We start from the raw sequence: 17,070 nt of genomic DNA on the forward strand, positions 1-17,070 counted from the left end.
ATATATCAGATTTCCCTGTGGGATTCACAATGAAAGCGTCATAAGACTAGAAAAAGGAGAGAGAGAATGTTTAAAGACCATGGGAGCTGGGAGAAGCGTCACGTTGTCAATCTTGTGGCCTTATGAGGATAAGAAACATTATGAACTTTGAACCAAATGTGCAACTAAGATAAAATGTAGAGAGTGCTTAAAATTTCATTCTACCAAAACCAATACTACATCAAACAGAATGTGAGTGGCCCTGAGTCAGATACAGAAATTAAAGTCCCTATCACAAGCTGTAACCCCAATAGTAAGTTCATTTAAGACCTAGGTGATTTTCTTAATGAATTCTGTAGAGTATTTCAGAAAAAGCCCGCAGGGCTGGGATCATAGCTCACCACCACTAGAGTGCTTAGCTGCTGTATAAAAAGCCCTGGGTTCAGTCTCCAGCACAGGAAAAAGAATAGTTAAACAACAGTTTTTTCAAAGTCTTCCAGAAAACAGCAGAGCAGGGGCCCTTTCCACTGGTAGCATCAGATTTCCTTCTGCCTCCTGCATAGCAGCATGAATGGCTGTGACAGATGCCCTATGGCCTACATTCCTGAACTACTGTCTGACCTTTAAAATAAGAGAACTGGGACTAGAAAGATGGCTCCGTGATTAAGAGCACTGGCTTCCCTTCCAGAGGACCAGGGTTCAGTTCTCAGCATCCACACATCACAACAGTCTGTAACTTCAGTCCAGGGGACCTGATGCCATCTTCTGAACTCTACATGCAACAGGAATGTGTATAATACAGATATACATGTGGGCAAAACACCCATACACAAACGTGATAACAATAATAACAACAACAGCAATAGTACTGACCCTTAACCCAGAATATCTAACGTAGTCTTGATAAAGAAAAACCCCATTGGCAAACACATAAGACCTGATTCCAGGCCTTATTAAAGCCATGATAATCATGGCTAATTGCTTGGCATCCAACATTTGAGAAAATTAAGACAGGAGAACCAAGAGTTTCAGGCCTACCTGGGCTACACAGTGAGGAACAAATGGCTAATAGTGTGATACATGCATCTCAAGTGACTGACACTGGAGCAGAATGGGAGCTAAGAAACAGCTCCCACTTATACTGTTATTTGACTCTGACAGAGAGATCCCACAATATAATGGGAAGAGACGGTCTCTCCAAAAATGGTGTGTATTTTCTGAGCTGCAGCTGGGAAAACACAGGAAACAACAGCCATTGCTGTACAGTGTGAGAGGAGCCACCGAGTGTCTTCCTGAGCTAAGGCGACAGGTGACAGGAAACAACAGCCGTAGCTGCATAGCAGTGAGAGGAGCCACCGGATGTCTTCCTGAGTTAGGGCTACAGGAAACAACAGCCACAAAATGAACAAAACCATATTAGGCTTCTCATGCACACTGCCACTCATGAGAACACATGAAGAAAATGAGCAGGGGAGGCACACCTCATGTGGCTGACAGAGGACTCAAAATAGTCAAAGAACCTTATGACTCAAAAAATACAAATAGCTGAATTAAAAAATGTGATGAATTGTAAACAGTTTAAAAAAAATAATTTGGTAATAGATACATCAAAAATATTTCATATCATTAGTCATTTAGAAAGTATGGCTTAAACCATGAGGAATTCCTAGGAGGGATAAAATGGGAAAAACTGAATTCATGGATGCTGGGGAAAGTAGAGGGAGAAGATGGTTTATGTACTATTGGTGACTGTAGCCCTGGAACCACCCTGGAAAGCCTCTGGCAGGGCAATGAAGCCAGTACCCTCATTGTGGGCACTGTGACCCTCACCATGGGCATGGGATTCCACTGTGGGCATGGGATTCCACCATGGCCCTCACCGTGGGCATCGGATTCCACCATGGCCCTCACTGTGGGCATAGGATTCCACCATGACCCTCACCGTGGGCATCGGATTCCACTGTGGCCCTCACTGTGGGCATGGGATTCCACCATGGCCCTCACTGTGGGCATCGGATTCCACTGTGGCCCTCACTGTGGGCATAGGATTCCATCATGACCCTCACCGTAGGCATCGGATTCCACCGTGGCCCTCACTGTGGGCATAGGATTCCACCATGGCCCTCACCAAGGGCATGGGATTCCACCGTGGCCCTCACCATGGGCATGGGATTCCACCATGGCCCTCACCGTGGGCATCGGATTCCACCATGGCCCTCACTGTGGGCACATCATTTCACTGTGAGCCATGTGCCTGGGAGAAAGGAAAGCATGGGATGACGGGGACTTCTACAAGAACCATAGTTTCATGCCTAGTGCTGCTGTGAGCCAGTAACCTGGCTGCTCTGCATGCTGTGCCCTCTGCAGTAAAGCATATGAACTACATACCAACATCACACAGGAAGCCCAGAAAGCCTGTGGTGAGGGAAAGCAGGGCACGGAAAGGGCAGACGCTATGCAACTCTGATCATGTACCTTCTGTGTAGACGGAGACTGCTTGTTGGTTCCCAGCTGCCCAGACCCGAAATAATCACACAGAAACTATATTAGTTAAAACACTGTTTGGCCTATTAGATAAGGCTTCTTAACTCTTACGTCTTAAATGAACCTATTCCGATTATTTTGTATTTTACCATAAGGCTAGTGGTTTACCCATAAGTTTCCAGGGTATCTGTCTCCTTTGGCAACTACATGGCATCTCCTCGACTCCCACCTAGTCTCTCTCTAAATTTCTGTTCGGATTTTCTGCCTGACTTTATTCTGCCATTCCATTGGCCAAAAACAGCTTCTTTTTTTTTTTTTTTATTAACCAATGGCAATAAAACATATTCACAGCAAAGAGAGGGACATTCCATCACTTCTTGAGCAGCTCTAGGGAAAAGGTAGGGCAAAGGCTGCCTCCAATGTGGAGGCTGAAAACAATGGGGGGGTCATTGTAATGGGTTTGCCAGCCCCAAGCAGGCTGCGAGTCCCCAACAGCTTGCTGTGGGTCCGAAAGCAGCCAGTCCCAAGCAGGGATGGTGCCCTAGACCATGTGGCAGATCTGCAGGTCTCCATGTGACCACGGTGGGTGAGAGAACGGATAGGCCCACCATGCAGAGTGAAGTTGGATATTTATTCAGGGGATTATGGACATGGCACCAATGAAATGGATTTGCTGCAAGTCCCCAGCAGCTTGCTATGGGGTTGAGACCACACAGCAGGTCCCCAAACGAAGGTGGCTGGTCTCCAGCCTTGTGGCAGCCGGCTGGTCCCCGGTGGTGGGTGAGAGAGACGGATAGGCACACCATGCAGAGTGAGGTTGTTTATTTATTCAGGGGGTTATGGAGGGAGAAGGAGAGAAGAGCAGAGAGGGTAGGGAGAGAAGAGAGAGACAGAAGCGGGGGAAGGGGAGAAGTGGGGAGAGAGGCAGAAGCTGCCTCTCCAAGAGGAAGACAGAAAAGAGAGAGAGCTCAGGTGGAAGCTGAAGATTAGCCTGCCTCAGTGGATCGGGGAGGGAGTGGGCGTGGCTTGTCTCTTAAAGAGACGGAACAATCATTACAGTCATAAAGGAACTTTATATATATATATTTTACTTTCCATATCTTTACAGGTCCCTGTCCAAGTCAAGATTTATATTAAGATTTGTGAAGCTCATTTTGTGTAGTTTTTGTATACATATTTTATATTAAAAGCATATCGATATTTTATATTAAAAGTATTATTTTCCAGGTAATAATATGCCTTGTGAAGTATTTGAAAGCACTTTATTGTAATTTACTGTATGTCATTAAACTGTACACTGGGAATAACTACCAGGAGGCAAAAGTAATGTCCAATAGGACCTGGTGAAACAGACACATGCCAAGTAAATAGTCTGACAGATGATCCTCCTCCTACAGACTCCTGCGGGGCTCCTGGGGGACTCCTGCGGGACTCCTGGGCTACTCCTGCGGGACTCCTGGGGGACTCCTGCGGGATTCATATAGACCGATGGCAGTGAGAGGGAAGTGGGCTATGGAAAAAGTACGAAACCTAAAGCACATCTTAGAACCACTAGTTTCTACCTGTGTGGCTTGGAACAAGTTGCAAGTTGCCCATCGATCCCCTGTTCTCCTTCACCAGTCAGGACAATCATCCTCACCTCATAATGTGGTCAGGAATCATAAGGCCAGTCCTTACCTACAGGGTATGCTCATCAGAGGTTGGCTTTCCTCCCCCATCCACTCCCCTGATTCTTGGGATCCTCAGCATGTGCCTCTTCTTTTGTCCTTCCAGGGACCTCCAGCTCGGGGCCCTGTCTATGCCTATGTCTTTCCTTACAGTGTTCTTGTTTCAGATTAGTCCACCTTGCCTCTTGTAAGCACTCTACTGGGAAGCCTTCCCTGCTGCCTCCCACTGTCTCCCTAGGTGTTGTCCCCAGGAGCAGAGCTGTGGGATTGTTTTGTGTCTGCCCATGGGTGGGCATCACCAGCTCTTCCTGTCTTTTCATTCAGTGAGCCTGTGAAGCCCGCGGCTGAATCCTCGCTCCACCTCCTGCTCTGGTTCTGCTCAGCAGTGTGCTCATCTCCACAAACGTGCACCAGCAGGAGCCTGGCCGGGCTCTGCCACCAAACGTGCACCAGCAGGAGCCTGGCCGGGCTCTGCCACAGATGAGGCCGCAGAAGCACACTGCATTCAAAGACAGGGAAACTCTCTTTCAGCTATTTTCTTTACACTGTGGACTCCATTTGAGAGCTGGAAGGGATCTGAGATTTTTTGTGATTACACCCTGAAATGTTGGCCATTCAGTAGGAGGAATGAATTTTCAAAACTGCTTGGGATTAGCAAGGGAATCTCTCTGTATGGAGGAGGTACCCAAAGAACTGTTATTGGTGGGGGACATGTGGGTTGTCTAAAGAGAGGGCAGAACAATCCAGTCGTGTAGGATGACATAACTAGTGACTGGGGTGGCAGTGCTGGCGGGGAGTCCACCAAGATGCTGGCTGCACATCAGGGTTATCACATGGTGGAAAGGGGCAAAACGGCAGGATGAGAGCCATTCCCAGTCCATCCTTCTCCTTGATCTCATCCTCACCCCTCTGTTTTTTCATCTGGGCTGTGGCTCAAATGCTAAAATCAAATCCAAATGCCACGCTTGGCGCTCTCCGCTGCAGCCCAGAAACGCTGGCTTTGCATCTTGTGTGTGGCGTATATAGCAGCCAGCTGAGATGGCCTCAGACCCGGGGGGAACCTTTGGCACAATCTTAGCCTGATATTTGCATGTCTTTAAGTCAATGCAGGCTCACTGGAAGGCCTCATCTCAGTAAGCAATCTCTCCCTGCTCCCCTCCTTAGTTCATCCGTATCAGAAAAGTGCTCCAGCCAGCCTCTGACAACTGCACATCAGCGTGCATTCACACTTAAGAGAGGGATCGGTATTGAGTGCCTCAAACCTGAAAGCAAGTGCATCCTGCAGCTGGCTAGACCCTGTGCTGAGGAACCCCAGCGTGCAGCTGCTCAGAGCAAACACATCTTTCCAGAGCATCGTGCTCCTTCCTTTCCCAGGCATTGTTGACCTATCCTTTCTTCTCTCTAATCATTGAAAGGGAGATGATGCGGCAGGGCTTCAAGAGGCAGCCGCAGGAGGATCAGGAGTTTGATGCTAGCCTGAGTTATAAAGAGTCCATCTTGTGGGTGGGGGAGCAAAGAGAGGTAAGATTTCAATTGCCCTATGACTAGCCATTGCCCAGCACCCACGGGCCCAGAAATATTGGTGGTGGGAATTTATGGCCCAGGGGTGAGGAGGTGCTGCAGTTGTTCCTCTAGCATTGCTTTGCGATTCGTGCAACAAAAATAACTGCAGAAATTCAAGCTGTTCATGCCCTTGCTCTTTGGATTAATTTTCCAACATTCTGCCCCCAGTGGAGGTTTGTCTCTCTCAGTGCAATAGTAAGCATGCAAAGTCCCCAACCGTGAACCATCCCAAATGGAAACTACTTTTTTTATTTGGTTTTGTAACAGCCACTATCCAATTATGCTTCTTTAAGCATGAAAACAACAACAAAAAAAAAAAATGCAGAGCCCTGGTAGAATAATTTGAATCCAGAGGAATTCACAGAGCTAGAACCAACAAGAGAATCCAGGCCACCGTGTTTCTAGTAGAGACAGCACGCATGGCCTCTGCCCCTTGGGACTCAGCAGAGACCACTTTTCAAGCCCCACAAAGCAGAAGCTGGCTTTGCAGTATGGCTGTCGTTCGGATGCATCTGTGAGCACTGCAGACAGCCTCTCAAGCAGGTCCCTTGCCTCTTCTGCTGTAAACCCAGAAACAAATATTTAGCTGGCTGCAGAGAGCCATCCACATGAGTGCTGTCCCCTTGGGGGTCTTCTGAACACAGCGCCTGGCTGGGCCTTTCACGTGACACAGGACATATAATATATTTATGTCTTGTGTAACCATAGAAACCTGTTGTATTGGGAAAGATGTTCCAATTCTGCTTCTCTCCAGAAAGATGAATAAAGCCACAGGGCAGCTGTTGCAGGCTGCAGGCAGCATTTACTAATGTCGGCATTTGTGGACATTAACAAAGTATCCAATAGACATAAGAAGGTAAAAACTCCTCTGTTATTTTAGACACTCAAAGCCAAGTCATCGTTTTCTTGTATTACCCACCCAATTTGTACTTCACTAATTATCCTGAGGACAGTGGTCTTGTTTGTGGGAGAGCCCTTTCTTTAGGGAGTCCCTGGCATAAGGTAAATAAATATACATTTGCTGTATAACTGTACGATTGTTGGCTCTAACAATAGGGCAGAAAACAGTGTGGCCATTGAGAAGGGTGGGAAATGATGCCAGTTTAACCAGGGCTCTTCCATTCCCTGGGATATAATGGAAAGATTTGCCTTCCTGGTCCCTGTGAGGAAGGCAGTAATTTAGGGGAGGGCCCAGCCCACAGTAGCAGTGGCCCTGGCTGTCAGCCCTGGCCCTACTCATTTCCCTCTTCCAGGTTCGATGCAGGAGCCCTGTGAGTGTCTTAATGCCCGCCGAAGCTTGCTTTGTTTAGCACATCTATGGTATCTCAACTCATCAAAGGCTTCACAAATATTTATTAATTATAAAACCCCCAAGGGAGCTAAGGAATACAAACTCTATCTCTTTCCCAATTAATTCTGCACCTTTCCATTCGGCAAATATGTATGTTTTGTGGCTCTTAATAGAGCAAGGAGCCCCTTGGCTCTTTTGTCTGTAAGTGGATTGTTGTTGGTGTGTGTGTGTGTGTGTGTGTGTGTGTGTGTGTGTGTGTATTGTTTAAAGGAAGTATCCATGAAAGCTCCCAGCGCACCTGATAGATGATTGGGCGACATCTGCTGGCTGGCAATAGAATCAGGCATGTCCACCAAACCAAAAGCCATGCCCTTACCTTGCCCCAGACCCTAAGTAAATCCTAAATCTACAGGGCCCTGTGGACTGTGGGTGGTAGGTATAATCATAGCTGTGTAGGCAAGGCGTTTACACTTATTGTTATTATTTTCTTTATTATTGTTATTTAAATGGCAGTATTAGAATGCAGAGGATGTTTCCTGCCAGCTAATAACCATTTAAGCTACATTTGGGGGCTTTCATGACTTGACAACAGCTTCTCAAAATCTTGGGCTATTAAACCCCCTACTGGGCTAATGTGGCAGAAAAAGACAAGAAGGGCTCCAGCCAGAAGCTTTTGTGCAGCACTGTCTGCCCAGCATCTGGAGGAGGGAGGGGAAGCAGGTCCTTTCAGAAACCAATTAGAGGGAGAGGGGAGAGCACCCCTTCCCGCCAGCCCCAAGCAAACTCTGCACTGCCTGTAGGCTTCAGCCTTCAGGAAGTAGGCAGTGCAGACAGGAAACTGTCCCTACCCAAAGCTACCCAAAGCTCAGCAGAGACAGAAGGGTGCAGCAACTTTCCCAGATCCCTCCCAAGGAGGAGTACAGACCACATGTCCCCAGACTTTTCTTTCCCAGTGTGGATATCCTACTAACAATTCCAAGGAAGATCTAGGAATGGCCAATGACTCTGAAGGTCACACGGCTTCCATAGAGACTGTATCTTCTATACCTAACAGTCTCATTTTCAGACCAAGTAGATGAGGTCTGGTCACATGACCTTGTACAGAAATGTAAAGGTGAGCTGTTTTCTGAGATTTAGAGAATTCTAAACAAAGCTGCCACATGCCGCTCAGTTCAGTTGCAGCTGTCTAGTATGTTACAGCAGTATTTGACCGGGACATACAGGGTGCTCTCTAGAGCAGCTCCAAGCGCCCTGCCCCGTGTGCTGCTGTCCTGAGCTGTGGCGCTCCTTTTATAAGGTCACAGTATGCACCTGGCTGTGCCTCCCTGCTTACCCAAGCATCCTTCTCACTCGTCAGGAGCCATTCGGCTTTTTTACTGTGACTTTCTTCGGGGCAGTTATAGAACAGAAGGCCTGGAGCAGACTCCAGCACCCCACCCAGGTGTAAAGCCCCTAAGTAACACATAGAAGCATCCTGCGTATCTGCTCCTTCCAATGCCTGCTTGATGCTTTGTGAATGAGGGTGCTGGGCCTCATGGGAACTCAGAAGACCATTATAGTTACAGTGACTCTTCTGTACTTTGCAGAAGGACAAAATCAAATGAAGATGAATCCGTACACAGGGACTAGTGAGGGACCTGGTCCTGCTGAGAGCTGAGGGGATGGGGCAGGTGTCTGGTGGAGCTTCTAGCCTGAGTGATCTCAGGTCAGCATCTGTGCCTTTGAGGGTGGAGGGTGCCTTAGGAAGGCTGGGTCTAGAAGCTTACCATTCTTTGGCTGCTTTGCCATGAACAGGCTACCCATGGTAAGAGGGGTAAGGTGTTCTCTTGGCTTTTGCCACAGGCTTAACAACAGCAGGCAAGGAGGCCTTGACGACCAGCAGCCGAGCTCAGCTGTTACTAACTACCCACAATTCCTTTGAACTGGGAATTGGAGCTTATGGGCTATGAGGCCCAGAACTGCTAACCTGATGGTCCTGATGCACACATATGCACACCACCTTTCCTTCCACTGTGATGTGATGTGGGGCCATCCCAAACCCTTACAATTTCCAAACAAAGCAGAGAAAGGAAAAGCCAGTGCTGTGGACTTGAGGCATGCACAACATTCCAGAAACCTGACCCCAAGCCAAACCTGTAAAAACAAGTGAAGGTCATTTTCCAGGGAGCCACCTCACAGCAAGTACCTTCCAGGTTCCACTGAGGAGCTGGAGGAAGGGATCCTGGAATTGCTGTGAAACCAGTAGACTAAAGTGGTTCTCCTGGGGTGTGAAGGCTCCCTGTGTGGTTGAGTTTTCATAGTTGTGTTGATCCCACAATGCTGGGCAGTGTGTGTGTCCCACACACAGGTAGTGACATTTCGGAGAGACCCTTACAAGTCTATGTAGCTACCTGGCCTCCAGAGCTGAGTGACCCAGAGCCCCTGTCGCCACACCTGGCCTTTCAGCCAAGGCAGAAGTGAGAACTCCCCGGCTCACTCATGAGCTCTGTGAGCAGGACCAGAGCTGACGAGCCGTGCCCTAGAGCAAATGTGTCCATGACATGGAGAGTTGATGGCTTAGGCAGAACAGGCTTCTCCAGGCAACAGTGGAAGTGATATCTGAAAACTATATTGGCACTATAGTAAGGAGGGGGGTCATGTGACTGAAGTGCTAGCTCTGTGGGGGATGAGGGAGAGACTGGCAACAGGAAAGGGTTTCTCAGTGAGCAGCAACAGAAATTAATTCAAAATCAAAAACCTTGTGCGTCTGAGCTCTGCCAGAGCTCACTCGCCTGTATTGCATCAGGTGACTTCACTGCTGATTTGGCCCTGAGCATAACGCACACCTACACTGCACATGCCATCACACAGCTGGGTGGGGTCCCTCACTGGCCTGGCTTCTAGTGAGCAGAGGTGAGTGGACTGGGAGACCCCTGTAGGGTCAAGCTCCAAGGTGCCCCACCCACCTCCCAGAGGGTGAGGCAGTGGCGGGCTGTGGTAGCACTCATCAAAGTAGTCTCTCTGTGTCTTTACTCTCTCTGCTCTGGCCACTCTCTGACTCACCTAACAGGGACCAGAAGTCCAGGACAGTACTCAGAGCCTTTTCCTGTATTCACCTGTAGGGAGTGTTGGCATTCCATATTCTGCGTAAATGGTTCGTGCACGTGCGCATGCATGGCACACACCCACATCCCTCTTGTGTGGGCTGTGACTCACCCAGGATATCAGTGCTTGTTTACTCTGTGGAAGTGGGGGAGGGTCCTTGGTGTCTTCCCTTGCCCACCTCTGCAGTCAGTCTTAGGTGATCACCATAGGAACCAGAAGACAGTAAGTGCAGGCGATTAGATGGCTTTACTGTTTGTCTGACTATCAGCATTTTCACCAAGGGATGCACGTACAACTGGAAGAGATAAAAACTCCAGGAGGGACTCACAGTGACAACACAGGGACAACTATTATGTTCATAGTATGCCTTCTGTTGCAGACTCTAACGTACGCACCTGCATGACACAACAGTCTCTGAGTGGAGCAGCAGATGTGCGCGGACGTGCACATGTGCCTGATTCCTTTACGGTCCTCACCAGGACAACAGAGTGGGAAAGAAAAATGTCCCTTCAGGGTACTTCCCACCTGCCAGATGCTGTGCCCACACTGACTATGGTTAACCTGGTTCACCTGCTGGCCTTATGTCCCAGGGAAGCATCTGGAAGGGTGGAACTCCATCCTCCCAGACTTTAGGTCTTTCCATTCCAGTCGCATTCACAGGGACTGCATTGGGCTCTATCCACATCAAACATCAATTCAGAGGACACAAAAGCTATGTGTCAGGGAGAATGCTATTGCCAACATGCTCCCAGCAAAGACTAAAAAATAAGACACCAAGAAATGAGGCTTCAGCCCAATTACAGCTTTCTGTGTTCCTGCCAGCTGCTCATGACCACTGTTTTCCCAAAAGCCGAGAAGCTGGGCAACACCGTGAGCTTCTCCTCAGTACAAGCTAGGCCATTCCCGGCCAAGAGAGGCTTGCAGAGCTCCAGGGTTCAAGGGACTTTCTGTAACAGAGAAGATATATAGCTCAATAAAAACAGTTTTTAAAAAGTCATGTAATTAGTAAAAAGATTTAAAAAGCATTTTGAAAGATAAGTTTTATTCTTTTATCAGTTTAAACACAAGTCAGAATGTATTGATCATGTGTGTGTGTGTGTGCGCGTGCGTGCGTGCATGTGTGTGCATGTGCGTGAGAGGGTGTGGGGAGAGGTTGTGGAGGGAAGGAGAGAGATGCAGTCATTTCCCTTCACACAACCAGATTCTAGAGGTGACACGAAGGGTTTTGGCCTTGAGAGGGTTCAGAGAGCAGCCACTTCAGGAGTACGTGAAGCAGAAGCCTTTCCCAGGAGATCTGGGGAGAGGGCGTGTCTAGCAACTGGATTTCTGAGGGCTAGACTGTGAACAAAGAGGGTTTGGACCAGCAGATTCAACATCAGAGTCATGTATGACTGTAAGGTCTGGATATTTGCTGAGGAGAGCAGCCTGTATCTGGGGAGTCTCCACATCTTCTGTGTACGTGCGTGTCCTTTCTCTCTTTGAGTTTTCTGGTCTCAACAGTATCATAACTACTGGTTATGGTATTACCAGCTTTGGGCATCAAAGCCACACAAGGTTCTGGGGACACTTCCTTACCCCATATCAGTTTTCTCCAAAGCTTAAATAGAGAAGGTATTTTCTAGCAATGTTAAGGGGCAGGACTCAGTGAACTGCAGCTCGGCTTGGCAATGTCAGAGGAAAGCGGGGTTCCATGGGCAGGGTCACCATCACTCAGCTGCTCCCTTTGTCAGTTATAGTTCTCAGCTCCAGAGCAGGACGGTGGCCACCTTCTGTGGCGCTGTGCTTACACACAGTCTGGAGTGAGCCTCAGGAAGCCGCATTCAGATTTCCCTGAACACAGATATTAAAAGGAACATGCTTATGATCAGGTGTCAACCGCCACTGCTTGCTTTCTCCAGCATGATGTTTGCTGAGACTCTCAGAAGGAAGGCCAGACTCTCCCCATATTAACTGTCTGCTAAGATTAACCATAAAGAGCAGAGAGGCTGGCCTGTTGCCCAGGAGAGCTCTCCAGATGTGCAACTTCTTCCGTTTCTTGCACTCTTCTGAGTGGCTTCTGGGGACATGGTTTCTCAGCTGTTGGCAGGACTGTGAGAATCCCAGGAAAAGTGAAGGTACTTGGCCCTGAGGGCAGGCAGTGGCTATTCAGTGAGAAGAGCTTTTTCTTGAAAGAACTATACTGTGATCATGGGGCTCAACATGTCGGAGGCTGCCTCTCCGCCTGCATACAGGGACTGAAGGCCGGCTTCTTGATGTCCTTTCCAGCTTAGGACTGTAAGTCGGTTTGCAGCAAGTGACTGCTCACTGGCACAAGAGAAGCTTTGAGGCAGGAATTAGAATGAGCTAGGGAGAGATGCTCTGACATAAACAATGGCATGCCTGTGCAGAACCCCTGCCCAACTGATGGACAGGTGCTTCCAGGGACCAGGAGGCCATGTTTGCAAGTGGAAATCCTTTCTGGAGCCTCTGCCAACCCGTCTGCCCCTAGAGCAGGATGAGCCCTAGAAGCTCCACAGCAATGATTCGTGCCTGTCTCTTTGGGGTTTGCCACAATGAGCGTTTGGAGCCCAGCTCTGGCCAGGGTGGCTTATCTTTGACAGTATCAGTCTAGGCTCTGGCACAGCTGGAGCAGGTACAGACTGGCTATCTGGGCACCTTGGGGAGGCTGCTATTGACTCTGGATTGCTCTCTCTCTCACCCTTCTAGTTCTTACCAGGGTACCAGTTTATGCTATGACCTTTGTCCTCTGTCCTTCATAGCTAGGTAAGCTAAACCTCTGCTAGCCCCACGATAGGCAGCAAGAACAGGGCCCTCACCATCCCTTGGGAACCCATGAGTAAAGAATGCCAGGGCAAGAAATTCAAGCTAGAATTCTTAGGCAATGAGACTCACAAAGGGAAAAAAAAGTGTGGTGCTCAAGGAAATTAGTGAGTAGGGCCAGAGCTTGTTAGACAGACCAGAGAGTAATAACTGCAGGGTACAGGGGAGAGAGGCTGGCCATGGTGCCCATGACATAGTTGACCAGGGTGTCTCCTTTCCACTGCTCCTGCCAGATCCTGGTTTCCCTCATCCTGAGGCCTTGATATCTTCCCTAATAAGCTGTAACTAGTTGTGCCTGCAACACCAGCTCTTCTTGATGGTCCTGCTGCTCCCGTTATGGCCATCAGAAGACTGACCAAAACTAGGCCTAGTCAGTGCCAAAGGCCTTTTGCAGAGCACCTGTGCAGATACTGCATGCTTGCTGGCACACTCCCTTCTCACTCCCGCCCTAGCTGTTCCTACGGTGTTCACTGTTATAATTTACAATCCATATACAGAGGATCATGACCATCCAGCCCCTTCTCTAAGCTTCTCCAGGGCAGTGGTTGTATTTGGTCAGAGCAACCCCAGTTAAGGATCTGATATACAACAGTTGCAGAACAGGAGGGGTATGGTGATGTGTGGGCACCTTTGTGGCCATCTTTATGTCTCTGTAGAGTGTGCAGCGTGCACACTAAACAAGCCTCTAGTCATTTTATTCACAAACAAGGGTTCTGATGGACATTTCTGTTTATTTAGAATGTGTCATGAGGTGTCCATTAAAATCTGCATGGGGGAGACATGAATTCAAAACTTCTCACATCCTCATTCCCCACCTTGGGGAGGGGAGGGGCTCAAGGAGCCTGTACCATCCATCAAAACCACTCATGAGCCTGTCTCCTCATCTGGAAATGAGGAGGCTGTGCTCTGGGCCTAACATCATGCCTTGGTGTAGTGTAGGTGATTAGCAAACGTTTCTAGAATGGACTAGAATACAGCCTGTGCTGGGGGGGCCTGCTCCTCCAGGTGTACGCTGTTCACACATGGCTCCATCTGTCCAGCTCACAGCTGTGTGAGGCAGCGGGCACCAGCGAGTCAGTGTGGAAGGCAGTAGGGGGCCCTTGGTGCTGGAGGCCAACTCCACAGCGTGTGTCCTTTTCCTGAGGGCTCTCTGATGTTTTCCCACAGGGCCTGTGCCAGCAGTGAGACAGAAAGCGAAGCTGGAGACCTCATGGAGCAGCAGCTGGAGGAGATGAACAAGCAGCTGAACTCGGTGACCGACCCCACAGGCTTCCTGAGGATGGTGCGACCCAATAACCTCCTGCACAGGTATGGCCACGGCCACGCAACATGGGGTGCTCCCTGCACCCCGTCACAGGGCATAGAGCTCTGGTGGTGTCAGGTAGCTGTAGAGGCAAGCCTGTTCTTCGTCTTGGCACTAATAGTTCAAACAGAGGTGGGCAGGCTTTCCGCCATCCTTTTGTGATATGATGGAGCCTAGGGATTTCTGCTGTCATGCCAGCTCTGAGCTGCCTCTCCAGCCTCAGGAAGATGAGCGGCTCTCACCTCTCTGCCAGCTTCTCACGGGCCTGCAACTAACTCAGGAGGCTGAAAAGAGCCCAGAAGCCAGTGGAGTAGGAGTGATCAGCGGCCCAGAATGAGCTTGTCCACATCAAGCCTTCTTGGCCCCAGTTCCCCGGCACTTCACAAATGGGTGGGTCATGGTGAAACTGCCACGCCTGTGTGCTTAGGTTAGCTGTATTTTATAGTGGTGGTGGTGGTGGTGGTGGTGGTGGTGGTGGTGGTGGTGGTGGTTGCTGTAATGGTTGTAATGGTGGTAGTGCTTGTGTTGGTGTTGATAGTTTTGGTGGTAGTTCTGGTAGTGTTTTGGTGCTTGTGGTGGTAGCAGTGGTTGTGGTAGTGGTTTTGATGGTGGTAATGGTATTAGTGATGGTGGTACTAGTGATGGTAGCAGTAGTGTTGATCTGGTGGGGGGTGCTAGTGATGGGGTGGTGGTGGAGATAGTGGTAATTGTACTGGCGGTGAATATACTGATAGTGGTGGTGGTGGTAGTGTTGATGGTGGCAGTAGTGGAAGCGGTTGAGGTGGTACAGAATTTATAGTTCCTGTCTTCAAGGACTTCAGGCTGCCTCAGAGGGCTACAGGGCACTGGACTGGGTGGGTGGCCCCGCTTGGCAGCCCTACTGTGTGGCCACCTTGTTTGCTGCAGCCTGGTTTCCTGTCATTGTGTGATCATGGAGACAAAAGTATGTTTGCCTTCCCAGGGCCCAGAAACCTTGGGAAAAAAGCCGAAGTCTGGAGGGTGAAGCTGGTGCTGCCTCTTTCTGCCCTTACATGCAAGGCCCTCCTGGCCCTCTGCCATGCACGGAGGGGTGGGGTTACTCTAGGCTTGTGATCTAGTACAAAGAGCCCACAACTTGACTCAGGCCTCACTGGGGTGAAGTGATGTTACACTGAGAAGTCAGCTTCCCCAGTCCTAACATAGGGCTAGACTCTAGCTCCCTTCAGTGTGGCAATTAAGGACCTAGTTTGACGTAGCTGGCTTTCAGATAGTGGCTTTCTTGCCACGCAAGAGTGAGGCTGAGAGGCTTCCGAAAATGTGGAGATGACTTTGAAAGGATGGGAAATGACTTGTACTTGTGCAGAGCACCTGCATCGGGTGCAAGCCACAGTCGCATGCCGCCCTGGTCCTTTTTCTCCCAGCACCATGCATCCTCATGTGAGAGCCGCCAAGGGGGAACATCGCCCCCCAGCACTCCTATATTCAAGAGCTGCTGCGCCCAGGGGCTGGGATGTGTCCACAGCCATCAATTTTGGAAAGAGACAGAGCCTCGATATTATGTGGTGCTTGCTAATTCATTCAGACAGCATGGTGCTCCCCAAAGGAGGTGTGTCCCTGGTGACCCAGTGGGAGGCAGTAGGTTATCTGTCTCTCTGCACCAGGTCCCTTGACAAGGTCCAATCAGGATCAGACACCCCACTTCAAGGGGAGCCCAGAAGTTTGCCAACCTTTCATTCCCTCTTCTGACTGAGACCAACCCATGCCCCTTCAGGAACCTGGCCCGTAGGTAGACATACAGTGACCACTCAGTACCCCCACCAGTCCTGACAGTGCTAGGATGGCGCCCACCCACCCCCGACTCCACATGTGCCTGGGCAAGGCAGGAGAGATTGGCTTTCTCTAGGTTCCTGGCTTCCCTCCAGGCAAGTGGGAAATTAAGAAACAGCTGTCAGAAGCCACTTGCAAAAAGACCCATCAGGCAGTGACATGCTTATTCTGAAGAACAGGAGACCACAGGCCACCTAAATTCCAGCCGTGCTGCTTGTATTAAATGTGAAATCTCTTGCAGGCAGTGTTTCTTCACTACTTTTTAATTCACGTTCTTGTTCAAAACATGCTAATCCCCAGATTAGGAGATGAGAGCAGGCTGAGGAGTAGGCTCAGCCCAGCAGGCCCTCACGCTTCCTGTCTAATGCCCTGGCCTCATTTCGACCTCCCAGGCCAGAATCTGACAATAACTGGACTGCTGTGGAGGAGAGTGAGAGCCGGAGAGCTTCCCAAGTCTCGCTCTTACACTCTGCACGTGGTGGGCTGCGTCAGTGCTTCTTGAGCTCTGTGGACAGCATGTGACAGGTGCTTACATCACACTTCGGGACAGTAGCAAAATTAGTTATAAAGCAGCAATGAAATAATTTTATGGTTGGTGTCACCACAACATGAGAAACTATGTTAAAGGGTCGCCGCATTAGGAATGTTGAGAACCAGCTGCAGGCTGAGACCCACACCCCACTGGTCCTCACTCTGAATACCCTCGCCCCACGGTTCGTAGGAAACTGCTATGATGTGACCCTGGAAAGGGGCCTTGCTAGATGGCTGGTTCTCCCAACAGATTGGTGGCAAGATGGGGTCCATCTCTCACTCCACCCTGAGGCAGGTGGGTGGTCACCTAACCTTTACTCAAGCTCTTCACTCTCTTGCAGGATGGTCAGTGTGTCACCTGCCATCTTTCCTACTCTCTCCCCCTCTCTCCATAGTCTGTCCCCTCTGCATGACCCACAAGATTGCTGGGCCTATCTTAACTGCCTTCCCTCGAAGCCTCTGCCTGGCACTGGGACATGGCCAAATGAGGCTCTCCTGTGATGAAGGTCATCACACACACACACACACACACACACACACAC

General features: G+C 49.5%; 1 protein-coding gene across 3 annotated transcripts in view; it reads left to right on the forward strand.

Annotated features, from left to right (window-relative positions):
- Ttc28 (tetratricopeptide repeat domain 28) overlaps positions 1-17,070 on the forward strand; it is a 460,167-nt gene that overhangs the window by 416,825 nt on the left and 26,272 nt on the right. For all 3 annotated transcript variants that reach the window (XM_050122047.1, XM_050122048.1, XM_050122049.1), the window contains one exon: positions 14,056-14,196. In XM_050122047.1, the coding sequence (XP_049978004.1) occupies positions 14,056-14,196 (141 nt within the window). The remainder of the gene's footprint in view (positions 1-14,055; positions 14,197-17,070) is intronic.

This window comes from Alexandromys fortis, unplaced genomic scaffold, assembly GCF_014885135.2.
Source record: "Alexandromys fortis isolate MF-2015 unplaced genomic scaffold, M_Fortis_MF-2015_v1.1 scaffold_193, whole genome shotgun sequence".
In the NCBI taxonomy this organism is placed as follows: domain Eukaryota; kingdom Metazoa; phylum Chordata; class Mammalia; order Rodentia; family Cricetidae; genus Alexandromys; species Alexandromys fortis.